Raw genomic sequence first — 17,729 nt, forward strand, 5'->3', positions numbered from 1 at the left:
ACGAAATAAAAGCATCACTACAAATTTAGAGCAAGGCCTGTCAAAACACCACAACTAGACACGGTTTTTTTTTTTCAGTTAAACTAATAATCTTACACTTATTAACTGCACATATACTACATGTATTCTACAATTATTCATATGAAGCAAAGAAGCCATCACTACGAGCATTACAGGTGAATCGTATAGCTTTCGATGGCCCCACCGGCCTCCACCAATGCACTTGCATCCCCAACCAAATGAAACAAATTAAAAAACAAAAAGGAGGACCATTTTAAAAAAAAAAAAAAAAAAAATCTTTCAACATCCCTTCCTTACACTTGTCCCACTAGTTCTAATTCATTTCACTTCACGACATTGTTTACGCTCACTACTCCGTCCTTCAGGCGGTGGGGGTCCCATCATCGGTGCAACGCCCCCTGCCCAAAAGCAACAATTTACTCATACATAAAGATGCTATACATTGTTAAACTACTACTACGCAAGAGATGAGTATTCAGTACGTAAAGATACTGTTTTCTAGGGCAGTGTTCATCTCAAAAACTACAAGACAGATAAGATGTTACACAAAACGTGATAAAGAAAAAAAAAAATCATTCCAAGGATTAAAACCTGTCACAGCATGCCAACGCATACCCCGCTCCCACCCCACTATTCCCACGGAACAAAAAAAAAAAGAAAAAGAAAGAAGCTCCCCACTACGGTTGTTCTCATGTTTAAGATTATACCAGGTTACACACCCGCTGTACAACCAAACCTCATGCTCTGCTTCTGGAAGGTAATGGTAGCTTTTATCTTGCATAAACCCCGAGCGATCACCTGGATGAGGGAAAAGTAAGACGGCTCAAATGGATGCAGCAGCTCAGATTTGTCAGGCTGTAATATTTAGTACCAAAAAACATCAGGCGGTCGACAAGCTGCTGGGGTAACCCATGCCCCAGCCTGGAAACAGAGGCAAGAAAAAGCCGCCACCACCACTGGAAAACACTACCCTAGACTAAAGCACCAATCCCCAAAGCCAAGCTCGCAAACTGGTCTCGTAGACCCTCAATGACTGTGGCACGTGACACATAGTACTTACCTTCAGATGGAGGAGTTAACGTCCACCCATACTATGTAGTGCTATTTAAACTAATCCATCAGCTGCTTTGGCATGGGAAAACACTTTTAACTGTGCATGGGATAATATACAAATATTAAATTGCCAAGATTTAATCAGAACAGTTGACGCAAGTCGTGTTACAAAAACAAAGGGAATTGTTGTTTTTAAAAGGATCTCTCAGTTTAGCCTTATAAAGTCACTTGCTGGTGTTAATTGTAAGAATTGTAAATTTCAGCAAATGTGTAATAAGATTATTTTTTTTTCTACAGAGAATTTACAAGGTAAAAAACTAAATGTACAAGTTAATATGAAAATCATTCAAATACATCAATTACATCATTAACAATGGGCTTGTGCTTTACCCAGGAGAAGAAAAAAAAACAAAAACGAAATCGGCCTGCTTACTTTGTTTACCCTCGGGGCCACGCTGGGGACCTGCACCAGGGGTGGCAGAGCGGCAGGGGTCAGTTGTCACAGCGTTCTTAGGTGATGTTGACTTGTCTTTTTATGGTTTTTGGTAATTCCCCCAAAAAAATGGGATGTCAGAGGGTGTCAAAGGCCCTATGGCTAAGGAGCATCTCTCACAGAACAGGGGGTTTGGGGCTCATCCTCTTCCTCAGGGGGCCCAGGGTGTGGACGTGACTACATGAGGCCGTTCGCAGGGCCGCCGATAGGACCCAGTTCAGATCCACTCTTCATGTAGTACTTTTCCAGCTTGGCCAGAATGTGCTTACCGTAGGTGTACTTGCGCAAAGTAGCGATGTGAGGCCGGATCTGAAAAGGAAGAGAGGGGAACAGGTCAGCGCTCAAAATCAATCTTGTTTGATCAGGTAGACATATTGAAATAAGTTTAGTCCAACATATGTTAGAGAGAAAAAGCTACATATGGCATGTTCAAAGAAATGTGCATATTTACACAAAAGGTACGGTATAAAATATATATACATATTCTGAAACTGTAAAAACTTAAGGCTTTGAAAGGTTGGAACTCAAGTGTTTGAAAGCTAAGTTAGGAAGAGAAGAGATTTTTTTTCAGCCTATCCAAACATTATGGAAGGCTTCAAAACAAAATCGATCCAATCTGACTCCGCTATGAAGCTTTTGAAACAGTGCATTTTGTTTACTCCACAACTGCTGCAATGCAAGATAAAATAATTCCTGCTGGGATACATTTCCAGAGCCGTTTCATTGTGTTCCGACTCCCTGTGCAGTGTCTTGAGGTCGGAGGGGTCTTCACATGCTCGGATGCATTATTCAAACTGGTCTGTCTGGATTCTAATTCATGTGTCAGTGCTACCTGAAGCAGTTTTACTCTCGTCTGAAAGCTGCAGAGTGATCAATATTTTCCGATGCTGTCAAAGGTCCTACACGCTCAGAGAAAACTCTCGGGTAAACCTGTATTTGCCCCATGGAAAACTGTAATTAAATTGGCTTCTCTCGGGTATGTGGGAATTTAAAATGTTGTGTTATTGATTGACATCACCCTAATAGCTTTGTTGCACCTGTTACGATAAGAACAGTTAAACATTTGAGTGTTTAAGTTGACTCTCAAACCTTATTTCATTACTCCACCCACAGAAAACAGACACTTCAACAGTTTCCTCATAGTCCAGTGGTTCTCAAACTTTTTCTGTCATGCCCCACTTTGGAGCGAGAATATTTTTCATGCCCCACCCGCTCCCCTGCCCCAACAAAATAGGCCAAGTTTAACTTGTGTATTTTAAATAACATACACATGAACATTAAATTCACATCACTTTCAGGAATTTCTGATGTGCAAATAAAAAACATTTTTCAGACAGGGGAATAACCTTCAGTTTTGAGGCGCTGGTCTCATCAAGCATCGTTGACACCACATCTAAAGCTGCAGGGAGTATGAGATCCTCTGCTATCGTGTGGTTTTTTGCACTGGGCAATTCTATATGAGACTTTGAATGATGCCATGGTTGCTTTGCAGTTCACCGATGTAGCTTTGACAAAGCTTTGTTCCTGCTGACGATATTCCTCAAGTTTTCTCTAAAAAACTCGAGGGGCTTATTGATGTGACTGGGGTGTAATGTTTCTAAGTGTCTTCTTAATTAGTTGGGTCTCATACTGTCAGCCGCCAGAGTTTTCAGACACAAAATACACAATGGTCTCTCCTCATCTCCTACCGCATTCACTGTGAACCCAAGAGCAAGATAGGCTTCGTCATACTTTCTTCTCAACTTGGATTTTGAACACTGTTTGTCTCGGAATCATCGCTTGTTTTCCTTTTCGTCCCTGTCAAATATCTGTCCATTTCACCCACGTTGCTGACTGAACACTATAGCTACAGTGAAAGAACGATTTGTTTACTGTTCCGCTGTTAGAGATTCCGCCGTAAAAACATTAGTTCCGCTACATTAGTTCCGCATCACGGCAGGTTCACACCAGACGCGGAAGCTCCGCGCGCCACACAGTTTGACAATCACTGCTGTAGTCCAAAGTAGTTGACCCACCTTGTGCATGATGATTTTGCGCTGAGCGGGTTCTGCCATGTCAATCATTCTTTGGACAACATAGTTGGCGTACTGGTCCTTCATCATTGTGTACAGGGCGCTGTGAGGCCCGTCTTTCTGGCAGCACACTTCATCAATCAGCAGAGCTCTTTCGGCACGCGAAGAGTGGATCACACACTTCTCTACGACATTGCTGAGGAATGACAGAGAGAGAAACTTTGATTCAAACACACACCAATTCATTACCGAGCGGATGGAGACGTAGTGATGAACAGTCAGAGGAAATCCTGTTAGAATGCTTTGTATTTGTGACATTATGTTGATAAAATGTTTAAAAGGCTTATAACAGACTATAAAACTTTCCAGGGGGAACTATTTTCAATCCCTTGCTAAACTAATGTTTTGTGGTTGTAAACTTTCCATTCAATTAAAGCTGTTGGGTAGATATCTGTTCTTGGGGGTCAGGGCCAGAGGCAGGGTAGCGTGACAAACCACAGGAGGTGCAACCAAACAAAAAAGAAGCACCCTGTGATCCAAATGAATCAGATCGATGACTGTGTCCAAATCTATTTAAAATACTCACTGCTCAACTATTTTCAAAAAGGTCAAAAAGTACCAGTTTCTGTGGAACATCATGACACACAAGATTATCCTGACTCTCACACCAAGTCAGTTTCAGGTTCCTTTAAGTGGTTCCTGCAGTGCGTTTGTGGTCAACTAAATGTCATGATTCTGATCTGTAGCTGGTTGGTTAACAAGTGCAGGGACAATGTTGAGAAACAAAAGCAGTGTTTCCCACAAAATGTATTCAAGCTAGGGTGGTTACGGGGGTGCCCGCGTATGAAGGTCACTCCACCATGCAGCAGATACTGAGTGACGGGTACACAGACACAAGAGTGAAAAACAAGTTCTCGTGTGAGAGAGAGAGAGAGCTGCCCACCACAACTGCAGCTGAAACTATGAGGTGTGACTGTGAGTGGCAAACAGCACTGCACACATCTAAAGTTAGAGATCTGTTGTTGAGGGTGATGGGGAAAAAAATGTCTGGCTCATTATGAAACTGTGGTGGGACAAATTTGAACATGTGAAACACTTGAAGCTTACTACAGTTCATTTCACAATAAACCTGACTGAATGTTTGTTTACCAATTTTAATTGAATTTAATCTAGAATGACTTTAGTAACAACAGAGGACAGTGTTAGGTGTCAAAACGTGGAACAACATTAAGTATGTTACACGATACTCTGGTAATTTAATATACTTGTGGGGACAATGCATTGAATAAAATGGTGTATTGTGAGAGAGTGTAAAAATGGAATCTCCCAGAGCATACAAAACACTTGGCAACAACAACAAAAACTTACCTTGCAAATTTGTGTTGGCTCAGGACAAGAACCTTTCCTCGAACCTCTGCCACTATCTTGCTCTTATCTTCCGGTCGCCCGTGCTCCAACACGTGCTGAATGACGTAGTTACCATACTGATCCTGAAGGAGGCAGTGGAGGTGTGAGCTCAAAGTAAACAGCCATTTTAACACTTGAAAGTCACAATCGGTGGCGACACCCTTTACTCTGATCGATACTCATGCACTACTTTTCACCATTGGTGTTGATTGGTGTGAGATAAATCATGCAGAACTACAATGATAGGTCGACGACTGAGTGACACCCCCATTTGCAGTCTTTTGATACCCTTACGTCATCACTGCGGAAGGTCAGACAAAACAGATGCTGCTGGTTTGGAGCGTTGCTGACCAGGCAACACAACCAATAGCATCTTTGCCCCTTCAGAAATGGGTGATAGACAGGTATGGGTGTACTTTTAGTGTGACAAGATGGAGGCAAAGACTCACCTGACCAAGCAACAAATAACACCACTCTCCAATGGATACTTGTTAAGAGAGTAATTTGTTGGGCAGGTATATGTGAACTTTAATTGGAAAGCATTAGCCTTCAAATCCATTTCCTGTCAATCTGTTTTAACGAGAACTTTTTTTCATTTAACTTGAGCCCTTGAACGGCTTGAGGTGAAATTACAAGGGTTTTTGAGCACCACTTATGAACACTTCAGTTTGATCCTCTACTTTTCAGTGAAATTTGGGAGGTAAACAGTAAAACAAATTGATCAGGAAATGCTGTAGGCAAAAAGAAGCATGTGCCTTGTGAATTCTCTGTGGCATTAAGCAAGAGAAGGGGAAAGTCAAGAAAAAGATAGCTCAGTGGGTTAGGAGAAGGCCTATAAAAGACGAGAGTTTGAGAAATATCTAAAAGTGTTAAAAAAGACAGGATTAAAAAAGGGGGGAAAGAGGAAGGGAGCACAGGGACATCCGCGAGAGAGAGGCAAATTGCTCTGACCTTGAACAGTGCATCGCGGGACACTGTATAATATGTTTTGGGTGTCATCTCCAATGATACGCCTTGATATTTCTAGATGGAATAAGTGAGGGGGGCAGGGTGGATGTTTAAATAAATCACATGTCAGATGTAATGACAGCTAACAGTACAATTACATTCATCCTTACACTTTACGCTTAGCAGACCACTACAACACAGGAACAATGACATGGCTAAAAAAAAAAAATATGTGAAATGTTCAAACACGAAGGAGACATGCAAAAATACACATGACAAGCACATACATCTCAACAATGATCAGTCACGTCTAGCAAACATAACATGAGGGAGACTGGAGACAGATGTTCTCACCTGGCCCAGCTGTTCAGAGTGCTGATGCAGCTCTTCCAGGATGGGGAGAGTCTGCTCCTGAGTGCAGTGCTCCAAAATCCTTTGGATCACTCTGCAGCCATAAGGGTGTGTGGACAACACAAACACCTGTAAGAGGAGGTCAAAGACATTATATTTATGCCATAAGGTGAAGTTTTACAATCTTCACAAATCAAATTTAGAAGACTAAAATGAAAGAATTGTTGTGGAAGCTTGATTGGCAGTTGAATATAATTTTTCAACTTGAAGAGATTACACAGACAATGACAGACAGTTGAGCCTCTTCTCTTCACAAACTCACCTGGCCCTGGAAGGCGTCGATGATAAACTGGAGGGCCTGAGGTTGCACACACTCAATGCACTTCTGTACCACATGGTTTCCGTTCTGGTCCTTCACACACTTCAACACGTGGCCATCCAGCTCACGGACAATGTCGCTCTAAAGTGATGAAATTAGGGAACAAAAACAACATTTTAACAAATGTCACTGTCAAAAAAACAATCAAAGGTTTAAAAGAAGTTAAGAAAAGACGAAGTAAGATTAGCAAAAACAATGCTCAAAAGAATTGAAATCTCACTTACAATTACCTGCTGCTCTGAGGAAATGGACTCCAGGGCTTTCTGGATAACTCTACAACCATACATCTGCAAAGCCAGGGGAAGTACGTGGCCACGAATACGTGTTGCCAAAGCCAGCTTCTGGTCGGCACTTCCAAACTGCATGAAATACAGACACAGTAAACTGTTCACATGCTACAGAACACATAATCACGGTTCTAGTCTATATTGTGTTGAGAATGAATTTACACCAGGATGAACTTGAACTTTAACAGTCCAAACCTCAAAAAACTTTTGAATGACATAGTTCCCAAAGACATCGGTCATCAGCTGGTATGCTGCTTGCAGAATCTCTCCAAACACCATCTGCCTCTCAGCAGGAGTGGCCCTCTCTAGCTTCTGTTGGATAAATCTGGATTCAAGAATTTAAATAAAAAATTAGTCAGATTTTGGCACAGCAACTTAGTTCATTCCCCCTGAATAAAGCAGAATTTGACCCACCTGGATCCATGTTGGTCTTGAGAGAACTCCACCATGTGTCCTGGAAGGTCACGGAGCTGGAGGTTTGGGAAGCGGTTGTTTCTGAAGTCTTCCAGTAGGCGGCTGCGTCCGGACGGCATGACATCAGAGCGACTGTAACGGGGCCGAGACGGAGGGAACAGCTGGCTGCTGGAGTTGAACAGACTGGATGTACTACCAGCGCTCCGGTACTTTGCCTCAGCTCCAGGTGCTGCAGAGATGTAACGCCCGCTGCCATTTGTCAGGCCACCTAGGATTACAAAATGACTACAATTATGACCACAATAATGAAAACGTAGGTAGTTAAAGGTTATAGCTTTGGAGAACAGAATCTTAAATGACCATAAAATGTTAAACTGAAGTGAAATGTCAAGTACTTCCTACTTCCTAACCCTATGACCATAAATAAGCTTACCGAGGTGAAGGCTTGAAGAGGATCCATGGGAGGAGGGCAAAGAAGGTGGAGGAGTGAGTGGGGAGTGACCCGGTGTAAGGCCAATGGGGCTTGGTGAAGAGTAACCCAGGCTGTTGTAAAACGGCTGACCAATGGGAGTTAAACTGCTGCCACCGCGTTTGTACAGGTCAGAGCTTGCCAACAGAGAGTCCCTGCGAGTTACACTGCCACTGGTAGGGCTGGACACTGTAAGAAAAAGAACCGTGTGCAAGTGTAAGAATAAAAAGATGAAGAATTAACTGTTTCTAATCAAATTAGCTTGTGGCCGAGTCACTGACCAGATGAGCCGAAGGCTCCAAGAGCTGAGCCTAGGCCCACGCCAAGAGAGCCGCCGGTGTTGCTGAAGCCCAGGGAGGAGGCCGGTGGTGGGGCAGCGGAGGTGTGTGAGAAAAGGGAGCTGCTTTGAGAAGTGTTGGGGACTGATCCAGAGCCGTAGAATGAGCTGGAGGGCAGGCCGCTGCTGGGCGGGGGAGCCTGCTGCTGCTGCTGCTGTTGCTGCTGCTGTTGTTGTTGTTGAGGCATGGAGCGGTAAAGTCCGTTACCTGGAGGACCAGACATGTTGCCAGAGCCAGATGCAGACACCGCCGCTGCTGGCAGGAGGGGAGAGGTCAGTTTAAGGAGAGACACGGTCAGAATGGTTGAGACTGGTAATAATTAAGTATGAGGGAGGAGAGGCTGTGTGGCTTTCATACAATATAATTATACCAGTGACATTTAGTTTAAAAAGGACTAGAAAGTCACATTGATACTATTCAAGTGGCACAGTCCTCAGAATGATAGCCAGAAACAAACAAAGTTCTTACAAAGAACAGCTTGTCTAACCCTGATGCATTAATATCTACACTGGCAGACTTTCAAATCACAAAATAACAGTGGCTTTTAAAATGAGAGCCAATGAGTTTAGACTTGTCACCAAAGCCCTGTATCCACATATTAAAAATGATCCTGATAGATGGATCAGTGCGTACCAGCCTGAGCAGCAGCAGGGTTGATGAGTAGAGGGGTCTGGACAAGACGCATTGGTCCACCCAGACCAGTGCGGGCACCGGGGCCCATCACCAGAGTTCCAGTCTGGTCATAGTAAGCAGCAGGAGCCAGCACCTGATAACCTGATGAGGAAATGAAAACAAAAAGGTCAACAATTAAACATTACTGGTTATCGAGGAATTGGAGAAAGAACACCATCTTTAATGTGTGATAATTGTGGTTGAACAATGACGAACTCAAATAGCGAACAAGAACATACATTTAAAGAGTGCTCTCTTAATGTAGAATACTTGTTTTAAGAGTTGTTATAAAAACACCCAAGTGTTAATTGTGAAGATAACTGTGTTTGGTTGATAGCATCTTTGGCTAAGTGCTTGTGTGCAGTGGTCTACTAACCAGACATTCCTGTGTATGCCAGTGCAGGGTTTGCGGCAGCAGCTGCAGCTAGAGACTCTTGCTGACTTTGCTGGCCTTGCCCGGGCGTAAGAGGTCGCTGGTTGTTTCCTGTGCGCATTACCTGAGGGAGAAGGCAATTATGTTGTTCAACCTACAGGCTGCTGAAGCTCTTCATCAAAAGCTGTCAAGAGTATTCTCCAAATAAAGCCCCTGACAACTCGTGAGGTGCCTAGAGATTCCCAACCCTACTCTTCAATGAGATATGGTTGTGATGATAAAGCTACTCACAGCTGGTTTTAGTTTTAACAACATGTCCAAACAAATTCTCACCTTTGGTTGTGACATTCAGAATTGCAAAGACAGCAATTCATATCAAATGCAGAGTCCTTCGGAGGCTTTTTCATTATCTTGTGCTATATCAGTAACCAGCTCTGCTATGGTTCTTTGAGACAAGCTGACAGTTTGGAACATTTTTATCTGCTGTAGCAAAAAGGCAACTCCTTTACAAATTCTCCATCTGAATGAAGTTTCAGCCTTTTAGCTATTGGCTAACTTACAAGACTCGCCTGCATAACATTGTCTCGGTCAGAGCGTGGTCTTGTCGGTGACAAAACTCTGCCAAAGAACATCAACTTTATCCAAATGCACATGTCCTTGAAACTCATCCAGTTCGGCTGCATGCATCCAGCTGTGGACGCTCAAAAGTATGTCCCTACAAACTTTGAAACAGCTTCATGAGTGTTTCCTTTACCCAGATTGTGACCCGACCGGCCAGCAGACAGAGGGAACCACCCTGTCGGACATACTAGTCTTCTAGTTTATGTTATTCTTTTATCCCATAGAAAATGAATCACCATTATTAGAATTTTTTGCATTTCTGAATTATAAAAAAAATATATATATATATATATATAAACAATTCCTACCTGTTGTTGGCCTGGCCCCTGATTGGATGCTTGCTGATTAGCTGAATGATTGGCATTAGATGCAGCCTGTTGCTGGAAAAGATTAGCAGGGTACACACCCCATGGAACTCCGTAGTACTGTGGTGGAACCACTGTGGGCCCTGAGGAAAACATTCTGATGTTACATATACATCTTATACAACTGATGAAGACAGAAGCAGCATCAAAAACACACCTGCATCTCCATGAAAGATTAAACTGAGAAGATCACATGATCTGAAAATGTGCTGTGTGATCACCTGCAAGTGAGGCTGCGGCCGCCAGCCCAGCTGCAGTGTAGGGATCGGTTCCAGGGGGGCCAGCATTAATGATGTAAGGGTATGCAGGAGCAAGGCCAGCTGGGTAATATGAAAACAGCCATGTGATTAATATTTCCATATTAAATCTAGACATCCTGAGACTTAAAGTACCCTAAATGTATTACATGACACCCTGTACTTAACAATGAATGAGACAAACAGCGTGACTTACCAAGATGCTGCTGCTGGGCTGCAGCCAGGGCATATTGTTGTTGCTGAGCTGCAGTGAGTTGTTGAACAGTCAGCTGATTAGTTCTCTGGAACAACTAGGGAAAAAAGAACACAAAAAAAGCATCAGTCTGTTGAGCAAACTTACAGTTAGAGCTCTAAATAGATGTTTTGTGTTTCAACAGACCTGCTGCTGAGCGGCGTAGTCAAACAATCCTACTGGAGTCCCTGAGGAGTCCACCTGAATCTGGTTACCAGCGTAGTCAAACTGAAGGGACTCCACGTTGGCTTGCTGCTCCATACCTCCCATGTTCTGTGGCTCCTGGTTCTGGAAATCCTCAGCAGGAGGCTTGTTTTGAACGGGGTTCTGTTGTTGGAGAGCATGGGGGTGGTGCTGTACCATCATCTCTAAACCTGTCTGAATTGGGCCCATCCTCTCCACAGCCTCCGTGGGGGAAGCTTGGCGGCTTCCAGGTGTTGGACTGGGAAAGCAAATACATTAAACATCAGCATATTTGCTAGATGAGTATTAAAGTTTGCCCCAGACGGCTTGTCTAGTAGGGTTGATGCATCCGAACCCAAAAAATTCTGGTACGGGCCTTTCAGATTTTTGAAAAAATAATAAAATACAAATAAAATACACATATATTTTTAAAAAAAATCATACTATACAACAACGGTGCAAAGTACAATTCATTTTTTACATCAGCTGCACCTTAATGGAAATTCATTTTACTATTTTTATTAATGTATTTATGAGAGTGTCAATTCTGTTATAACATCAAAAAGCATAAAGAAATGGATAAATGTTCAATTTATGTTACGGTAAAAGGGGAAACCTACTTGAAGTCTTTGCAGTCTCTGTCCATGCCGTTTAATAGACCTCTTCCATTGGCTTTCGCCGGATCTATCTCCTCTCCCACCTTCATCTCTGGGCTCTTGTCCTCTTCAAATGGGGAGATTTTCTCTTGAGCATCACTCTTCTCTCTCCCATCTTGGTCAGTGTCTCCTCCACCCTGTATTCACACATTTATTAGATAAGACTATACGCCACACTAGAGATTAAGGTTAGAAATAAGTAAGAGAATTTGACTTACATAGCCCCCGTTCCTGTAGCGACCATCCATCTTGTCACCAGGAGAGGAGCTCAGGACGTACTCCACCATGCTCACACCCAGGCCTCCACCTTCTGAGCGAGGTGAAAGCACAGAATTGGCATCACCATTGCCATGGAAACTCTGGCCTGGTCGCCGCTGCACCATGATTGGTTGGGACACTGAATGATCTGAATGAAAAGTGGTGATTAAATATCTAACAGTTGAGTATGGAAAAATAAAAGGTAAAAGTTGATAAAAGCCCAGTCAGACAAAAACAACAATGCAAATCAAGGTGAATAGCCACTCACGAGATGATCCCCAGGCAGTGTCCCTCCACTCCTCCCCAAGGAGCATCCCTTTCCTTCCATCTTTGGCCATCTCATCAGAATCCCAAAGCTTTTTTGCAGGCAAGAGCTGAAAATTAAAGTGTACACATTTTCTAAACATCTGTAGGATATGTAAATGTGGAGCAATTATTACTACATTTATACAGAATCTATTGTTTGGTCGTTAGGTTACAATTTATGTTAAAATACTTTTACTATTTTTTGTAACTGTAGTCTTGGTTAGCTCACTCCACCAATTCCTGTCTTTGAGTATGGAGGCCTATGCCTGTAGACTTGATGGTGACTGTGGAGAAATTCCAGTTTGCTATTCTTTAGGCCAATTCTGCACTTGGGGTACAAATGTAGTGAATGCTGCCCAACGCTGTGGAAACACAGGCGCTTCTAACCTAGCTCAGAGCCACCCTCAGACAGCTACAAGGTGAACTCAAAGTCTTAATCATTAACGTGTCCTGCAATTCACATTAGTTCTCGAAGCCAAACGTATAACTGCTGAGGTGTAGATACATTCACCTCTGGATTATAATCCACTTCTTCACTGTCCGTATATGCTGAAATGTGAAATACTGTTTTATGCTTCACTATCATATAAATTCTTAACACAGGACACTGTCAAAGTGTAAGTTGATTTGTGTCTGAGCAGCTGTCCCCATTGTCGGCCACTCTTCCATTGGTCACAATAACTGCTCTGTTGCAGCTCACTCTATTCTCTACAAAGCAGCAAACTACAGATGTTCTAGAGCCAGATTTTAAGCCAAGACCGGGTGTTTCACACAAACAACTTTGGTTTATTGCTGTACCATAATAGAGAAAAAGATTAATGTTCAGGCCAAAACCTCCTTACCTCTCCCATGCCCCTCGACTCCAAAGCAAGGGCTTGAAAGTCATAGTTCATTTCATCCGCTGGACGGTTCTATAAAAAGAGAGGAAACTGGTTTTTAAAAAGGTACAATGTTACAGAGCAATTTGGATTAAATACCATCTAAATAAAAATCATTACATTGTTAAAAAGAAAACTAAAAGCACCAGACGAAACACAAATTAGAAGCAGTACAAAGACTTCAATTCATTCTTCACATTGCAGCGAAGAACAACCAAATGTGTTTTACCTCACACATTTTCTTTTAGTGAAGTAATAAAAGGCCAAAACTTTTCAAGGGGCCCTGAAGCCAGTTCAATATAAAGCCCCCCCACAAAGAAAAAAAACACAATATTTGAGTTGAGCACTGAACTTTTAAGGCTACTGACAGAATTCAGTCAATATTAGTACATAATTAATGTTGAATCAAACAGTAACGAGAGAGAAGCAAGAAAAAGCACATACTCTCACTGAAGAAGTGAGCGTTATGTCCTGAAATAATCCTCAACATTCCTGTGAGTGGTCAAATTATGTGGGAACACTGGGAAAACAAGACTTGTAGTGAATGGATTTGAACTGCAACTTTCGCATCCTCTCATAACCATCTGACAACGCAACAGTATTTGGACGGTTTCCAAAATTGTTGTTGGGTTGGAAATCTGCAGAGCGCTCAGTTATTGTGGTCACTAGTCAGCTGACTGGGTTACTGTGGCCAGTCGATAATTATTTTCTCTGACGGTTAACATTTCTCATATACTCCGTCTGTCTGAACTCATCTGGGACAGTTGTAAAAGTACAAATCCTAACCTTAACTTGTTCTACTCATTAATGTATTTGCTCTGTGGCTGCAGAACATGTTACACCAGCCGGTTAAACTGGACTAACCAAACATTTATCAACTGATCAACTTTAAAAGACTCACTATAAAGCAGGCTTGAACACGCTCGCTACAATTACAACATTAATGCTATAAAAAAAAAGTATATATTAAAAGACTGTAGATACTCAAGTACTCACTCAATTCACAAAGAATCAGTTGTAATGAATGAACATGTGATTGTTTGGCCCCGAATTAAAAAAGGGAAACGTAGATTTTAAGTTTCAGAAAAAAAGATTGTTCTTTTAATAGGTTCTATTCTGATTCTCTCCGTGTTGTTTTTAAAGGAACATTAAATTATCAACATGTTATTTAGTACAATCAAAACCTCATGTGAGATATTTGGAGTGATGGAAACCTACCAAACAAAAAGGCACCATTGGCTATGGCACAAGCACCGCATCTGTTCAAATGTGCCCACAACCCAACTCTACATGATACAACCACAACCAAAAGAAAATCTATGTTTTTTTGGTGGATATTTCTTGACTATTTACCTTGTTTAGTATTTTCAACTAAAATTGTGTTCTTAATTCAGGTTTTAAGTCTTGTTGGGTCTTCGTCACTGTGAACTTTTTTCTGGCTTTACCAAGAACAATCAAGAAAAAAAATGTCTGACAGTTAAAGTTACTAACCAGAATACCAACTCTCTGATTTTAATAATAGAAATTTATATCTGCATACTGGCAAACACTGTTGTCAATGCAGTTTAAGGTCCTTTATGAGAAATCCACTTGCATTTACTTTTTCCTCACACGGACCAAAGACATGCAGGTTAGGCCCGGTGGGTGTGTTGCAACAGGTACCAGTAAGAAGATCCCATCTAATTCAGGAGGGAAACTACAACCAAATAATAGGATATTACAATATTTAGGCGTGTTTTAGCACTAATGATCTCACCCCTGCTGTGTAGTAGAAGTGACCACGGCACTGGTCTCACATGTTTTGCACACTGTAAATGACAAGGCTTTGTTTTTTTTTTAAATACAGTGCTGTCTCAACACAGCTTGTGACAAACAGGTTAGCTGTCCTGGGTGTACTCATCTTTTCGCCCTTTGTAGGATGCACTTCACTGCATTAAGCTCTACAGGCAAAAGCCAATGACATTTTTAATGTGCTCCAACTTCAATATAACAAACCTAGAATAAAAGGTAATTAATTAATGTCTGGCACCTGGTTTAAATCACAAAACATTAGCAGTGCATGTGGAAAATTTGACCTGTAAAGAATGTTTAGAGGCTGTAATTGTTTTGGCTCTACCTACATTGTGCATCCGAGATGGAAAGACCCCACAGAGATAAGTTATAAGTTGCAGCAAATTATACTAAAAGTAATTTATATTTAAGCCTAAAAAAAAATGATGAGAAGTCTTCCTAACAAAGGCTTTTTACCTGGTCAATATGATTGGCATCTCCAGTGGGCCAACGATGTTTACTGGGAGGGCAACCACCAAGCTGCTCTCCGGGCTGCCTCTGAAAGAAGTATGCGACTGTGGCGTCATCCTGAGATCGTCCACTCAGCAGAGGCTGCGGGGTCCCTGGGGTGGGGTTGGGTACTCGGTCCATGCCTTGTAAATGAGTGCCTCCGGGAGCCTGTCCAGCTCCTACAACTGAGGTTAGCGGTCCTCCAACGTGAACTCTCACACCTCCAGTCTCAGGAGCACCATTTGCATGCAGCATCCCACCTCTTGTCTCCTGCCAGGCCACGTCATTCATACCTAGGATGCTGCATGGAATGCTCATTCCACGGGAAAGCCTAAACAAAACGTGACACTTGGGTTAATAAATGACAGTTGAAACTCAAACTGACCTTTATTAAGTTTAGAGTACAGCTGGGCAATATAACAATATCAATAATCATCACAATATAATTTTCATCTAACAAAGGATCTATATATAAACTTGGATGTTACGTCAACATGAAAACTCATCCCGTTGAAGGGCAATATCCATTAATATGTCCTGCATTCTAATATATACAGACATAGTGTAGCATGTGCCAAATAACAGACACATGATTTAAGTTAGTGTCTGTAATTAATGTAACACCCAATGTAACAAGTCAGTTATTGTACCTGGTTCAAGTTGTGAACTCAGTAGAACATGTGGCCTTCCCACCTGACTGTTCTGAGAAGGATTGAACAGACAAACTTTTTCAAATGACCCCCTGAAAAGGATGCACCCACAGAAAACTTAAATACAACTAATTTTCTACGTAGGGACACGACTAATTGCTGTTTTACTAATTCCGTGCGATCACGACAGTAGATAACTTGAATATCGGTTTCCATTACCCGCCCAGGGACGCAACATTAACACCCGAGCATAAAGTCTCATTTATCGTTGGTTTTATGGGGGAGCAAACCAACAACAAAACAAGTGACTGTCAGACGAGGTCTTGATTTAACAAGAAAGGAAGCTAGGTACCGTCGTGAGCCTGGTGTTAGCTAGTGACCAGAAAGCTAACGCTACCACCAATGTAACGTTATAAAGACTAAACGGGAAGTCGCAGGCAATCGTCGGGCGTCGTTTAGCCTCAATAACAATCTCTGTTATCTTTTAAAAATAATTAAAACAGTTGCAACGTTACCTTAGATTCTAACCACTGCTCGTTGTGGAAAACCGGGGTGCAAGCCTCCGGCTAGCACGCTAGCTAAACTAGCCTAGCCCACCTAGCCAGCAGGACCGCTTCTGATAAGCGAGCTAACTCTGCGGTTTTAATTGGGGGGTTTTCCGCAACGATGGTTTAAAATTGTCAACTATCAATACTCCGTGCACGTACCGTCTTTCACTCTTTGTGTCAATTCATTTATTTACACCTAAAGCAATCGGACACGTTTGAGTGTAAGCGAATGCTACAAGACAGTGGAGAGCATTAGCAACATCCTTAGCTAACCAGCTAATGCTAACCGCAACGGGCCTGCTGTTTATTATTGCCACACATCAGAGTTAAATTCGCAAATTCACCCGTTTTCTCACAATAAACTCGTTCGCTTGTGGGTCCGGGCGGCAAACGGGCTCCTCTCTCGACTGGAACGACCGACGGGGCTTTTTGCAACGAGCCAACAAAGCCGACACGGCTAACGTGAGGGGGGCTAGCGGGCGCTAATTGCCCGGTCGGTGTTGTGTGAGCTAAAACATTAAGCAAACACTCGGGAGGCTAAACAACATGGCCCCCCTTCAAGTCCCAAACAGAGGGGCCTTAACCGCTAAACAAAAGGGGAAACGCTCACAGCACCGCAGTCGCCTGTGGATCACTCGGTCTTCTCCAAACTAAACCCGTTTGCTCCCGGCGTGGAGGAATAAAGGGGAGATACTCACGCGTTGTCGTGTCGAGAGACGGTCTCTGCTCGTGGCACGCCGTCAAGCCGAGGCTATATTGTTTTGTTTCCTGGGAGAAGGCGTTGATTTAGCAACGGCTGCTAGTCAGAGCTAAGAGTTTGCCTACGCTAGTGCCCCCTCCCTGTAAATAGCGTGAACTGCGTAGACGTGCGTAAATGAACCTCCTCTCTAGTAAGGGCAAGCGCAAATCGTGGCAGCGGTAGCTCGTAGAGGCACTTCCGGTGTTAACAGAAACTGCCACTGGTGTGAAAGGCAGCTGCCTTAAAATGTCACAATATTTACACACAGCTACCTTTGATGCCACACTGTTCAAAGACAGCTACCTTTGATGCCACACTGATTAAAGACAGCTACCTTTGATGCCACACTGTTCAAAGACAGCTACCTTTGTTTCCACACTGTTTGGAGGCAGCTGTCACAGTTGCCACTAGTGTTTGGGGGCAGTTGTCACTGCCACCACAATGTCTGAGAGCAACAGAAGCTGTTTGTGATTTATTCAATGAGATATATACTGGTTTATGGAAGTTTATTAGATAGTTTGTTAGCTCTCGGGGTGTTG

General features: G+C 42.6%; 1 protein-coding gene across 7 annotated transcripts; it reads right to left on the reverse strand.

Annotated features, from left to right (window-relative positions):
* Nucleotides 1–935: 935 nt before the first annotated feature.
* On the reverse strand, nt 936–17,324 carry pum2 (pumilio RNA-binding family member 2). 7 transcript variants are annotated; one of them, XM_035144487.2, is made up of 23 exons: nt 17,150–17,324; nt 15,221–15,584; nt 12,938–13,006; nt 12,058–12,163; nt 11,750–11,937; nt 11,496–11,668; nt 10,840–11,134; nt 10,657–10,750; nt 10,425–10,523; nt 10,147–10,286; nt 9,221–9,341; nt 8,806–8,946; nt 8,116–8,379; nt 7,799–8,023; nt 7,366–7,633; nt 7,147–7,276; nt 6,889–7,023; nt 6,608–6,745; nt 6,289–6,414; nt 5,938–6,009; nt 4,948–5,069; nt 3,583–3,775; nt 936–1,876 (listed from the first exon to the last, which is right to left on the reverse strand). In XM_035144487.2, exons 2-23 carry the CDS (start codon nt 15,569–15,571, stop codon nt 1,745–1,747), a joined length of 3,582 nt encoding a protein of 1,193 aa, XP_035000378.1. In that variant the 5' UTR covers nt 15,572–15,584; nt 17,150–17,324; the 3' UTR covers nt 936–1,744. The 7 variants fall into 7 exon arrangements, with proteins under 7 accessions (XP_035000378.1, XP_035000376.1, XP_035000377.1 ...); XM_035144485.2 differs by having other exon boundaries at nt 8,116–8,424; XM_035144486.2 differs by having other exon boundaries at nt 6,895–7,023; nt 8,116–8,427.
* Between the last annotated feature and the right edge of the window lie 405 nt (nt 17,325–17,729).

This window comes from Hippoglossus stenolepis, chromosome 20, assembly GCF_022539355.2.
Source record: "Hippoglossus stenolepis isolate QCI-W04-F060 chromosome 20, HSTE1.2, whole genome shotgun sequence".
Lineage (NCBI taxonomy): Eukaryota > Metazoa > Chordata > Actinopteri > Pleuronectiformes > Pleuronectidae > Hippoglossus > Hippoglossus stenolepis.

Excerpts from the sequence above, each read along its gene's own strand:
- pum2 (XM_035144483.2), bottom strand. The coding sequence starts at position 15,571 with ATGAGCATTCCATGCAGCATCCTAGGTATGAATGACGTGGCCTGGCAG. Across the intron at positions 7,634-7,798 it reads CTCTTCAAGCCTTCACCTCG|GTGGCCTGACAAATGGCAGC; the intron begins GTAAGCTTATTT and ends TTGTAATCCTAG. Across the intron at positions 6,746-6,888 it reads CCTCAGAGCAGCAGGTAATT|AGCGACATTGTCCGTGAGCT; the intron begins GTAAGTGAGATT and ends TCATCACTTTAG.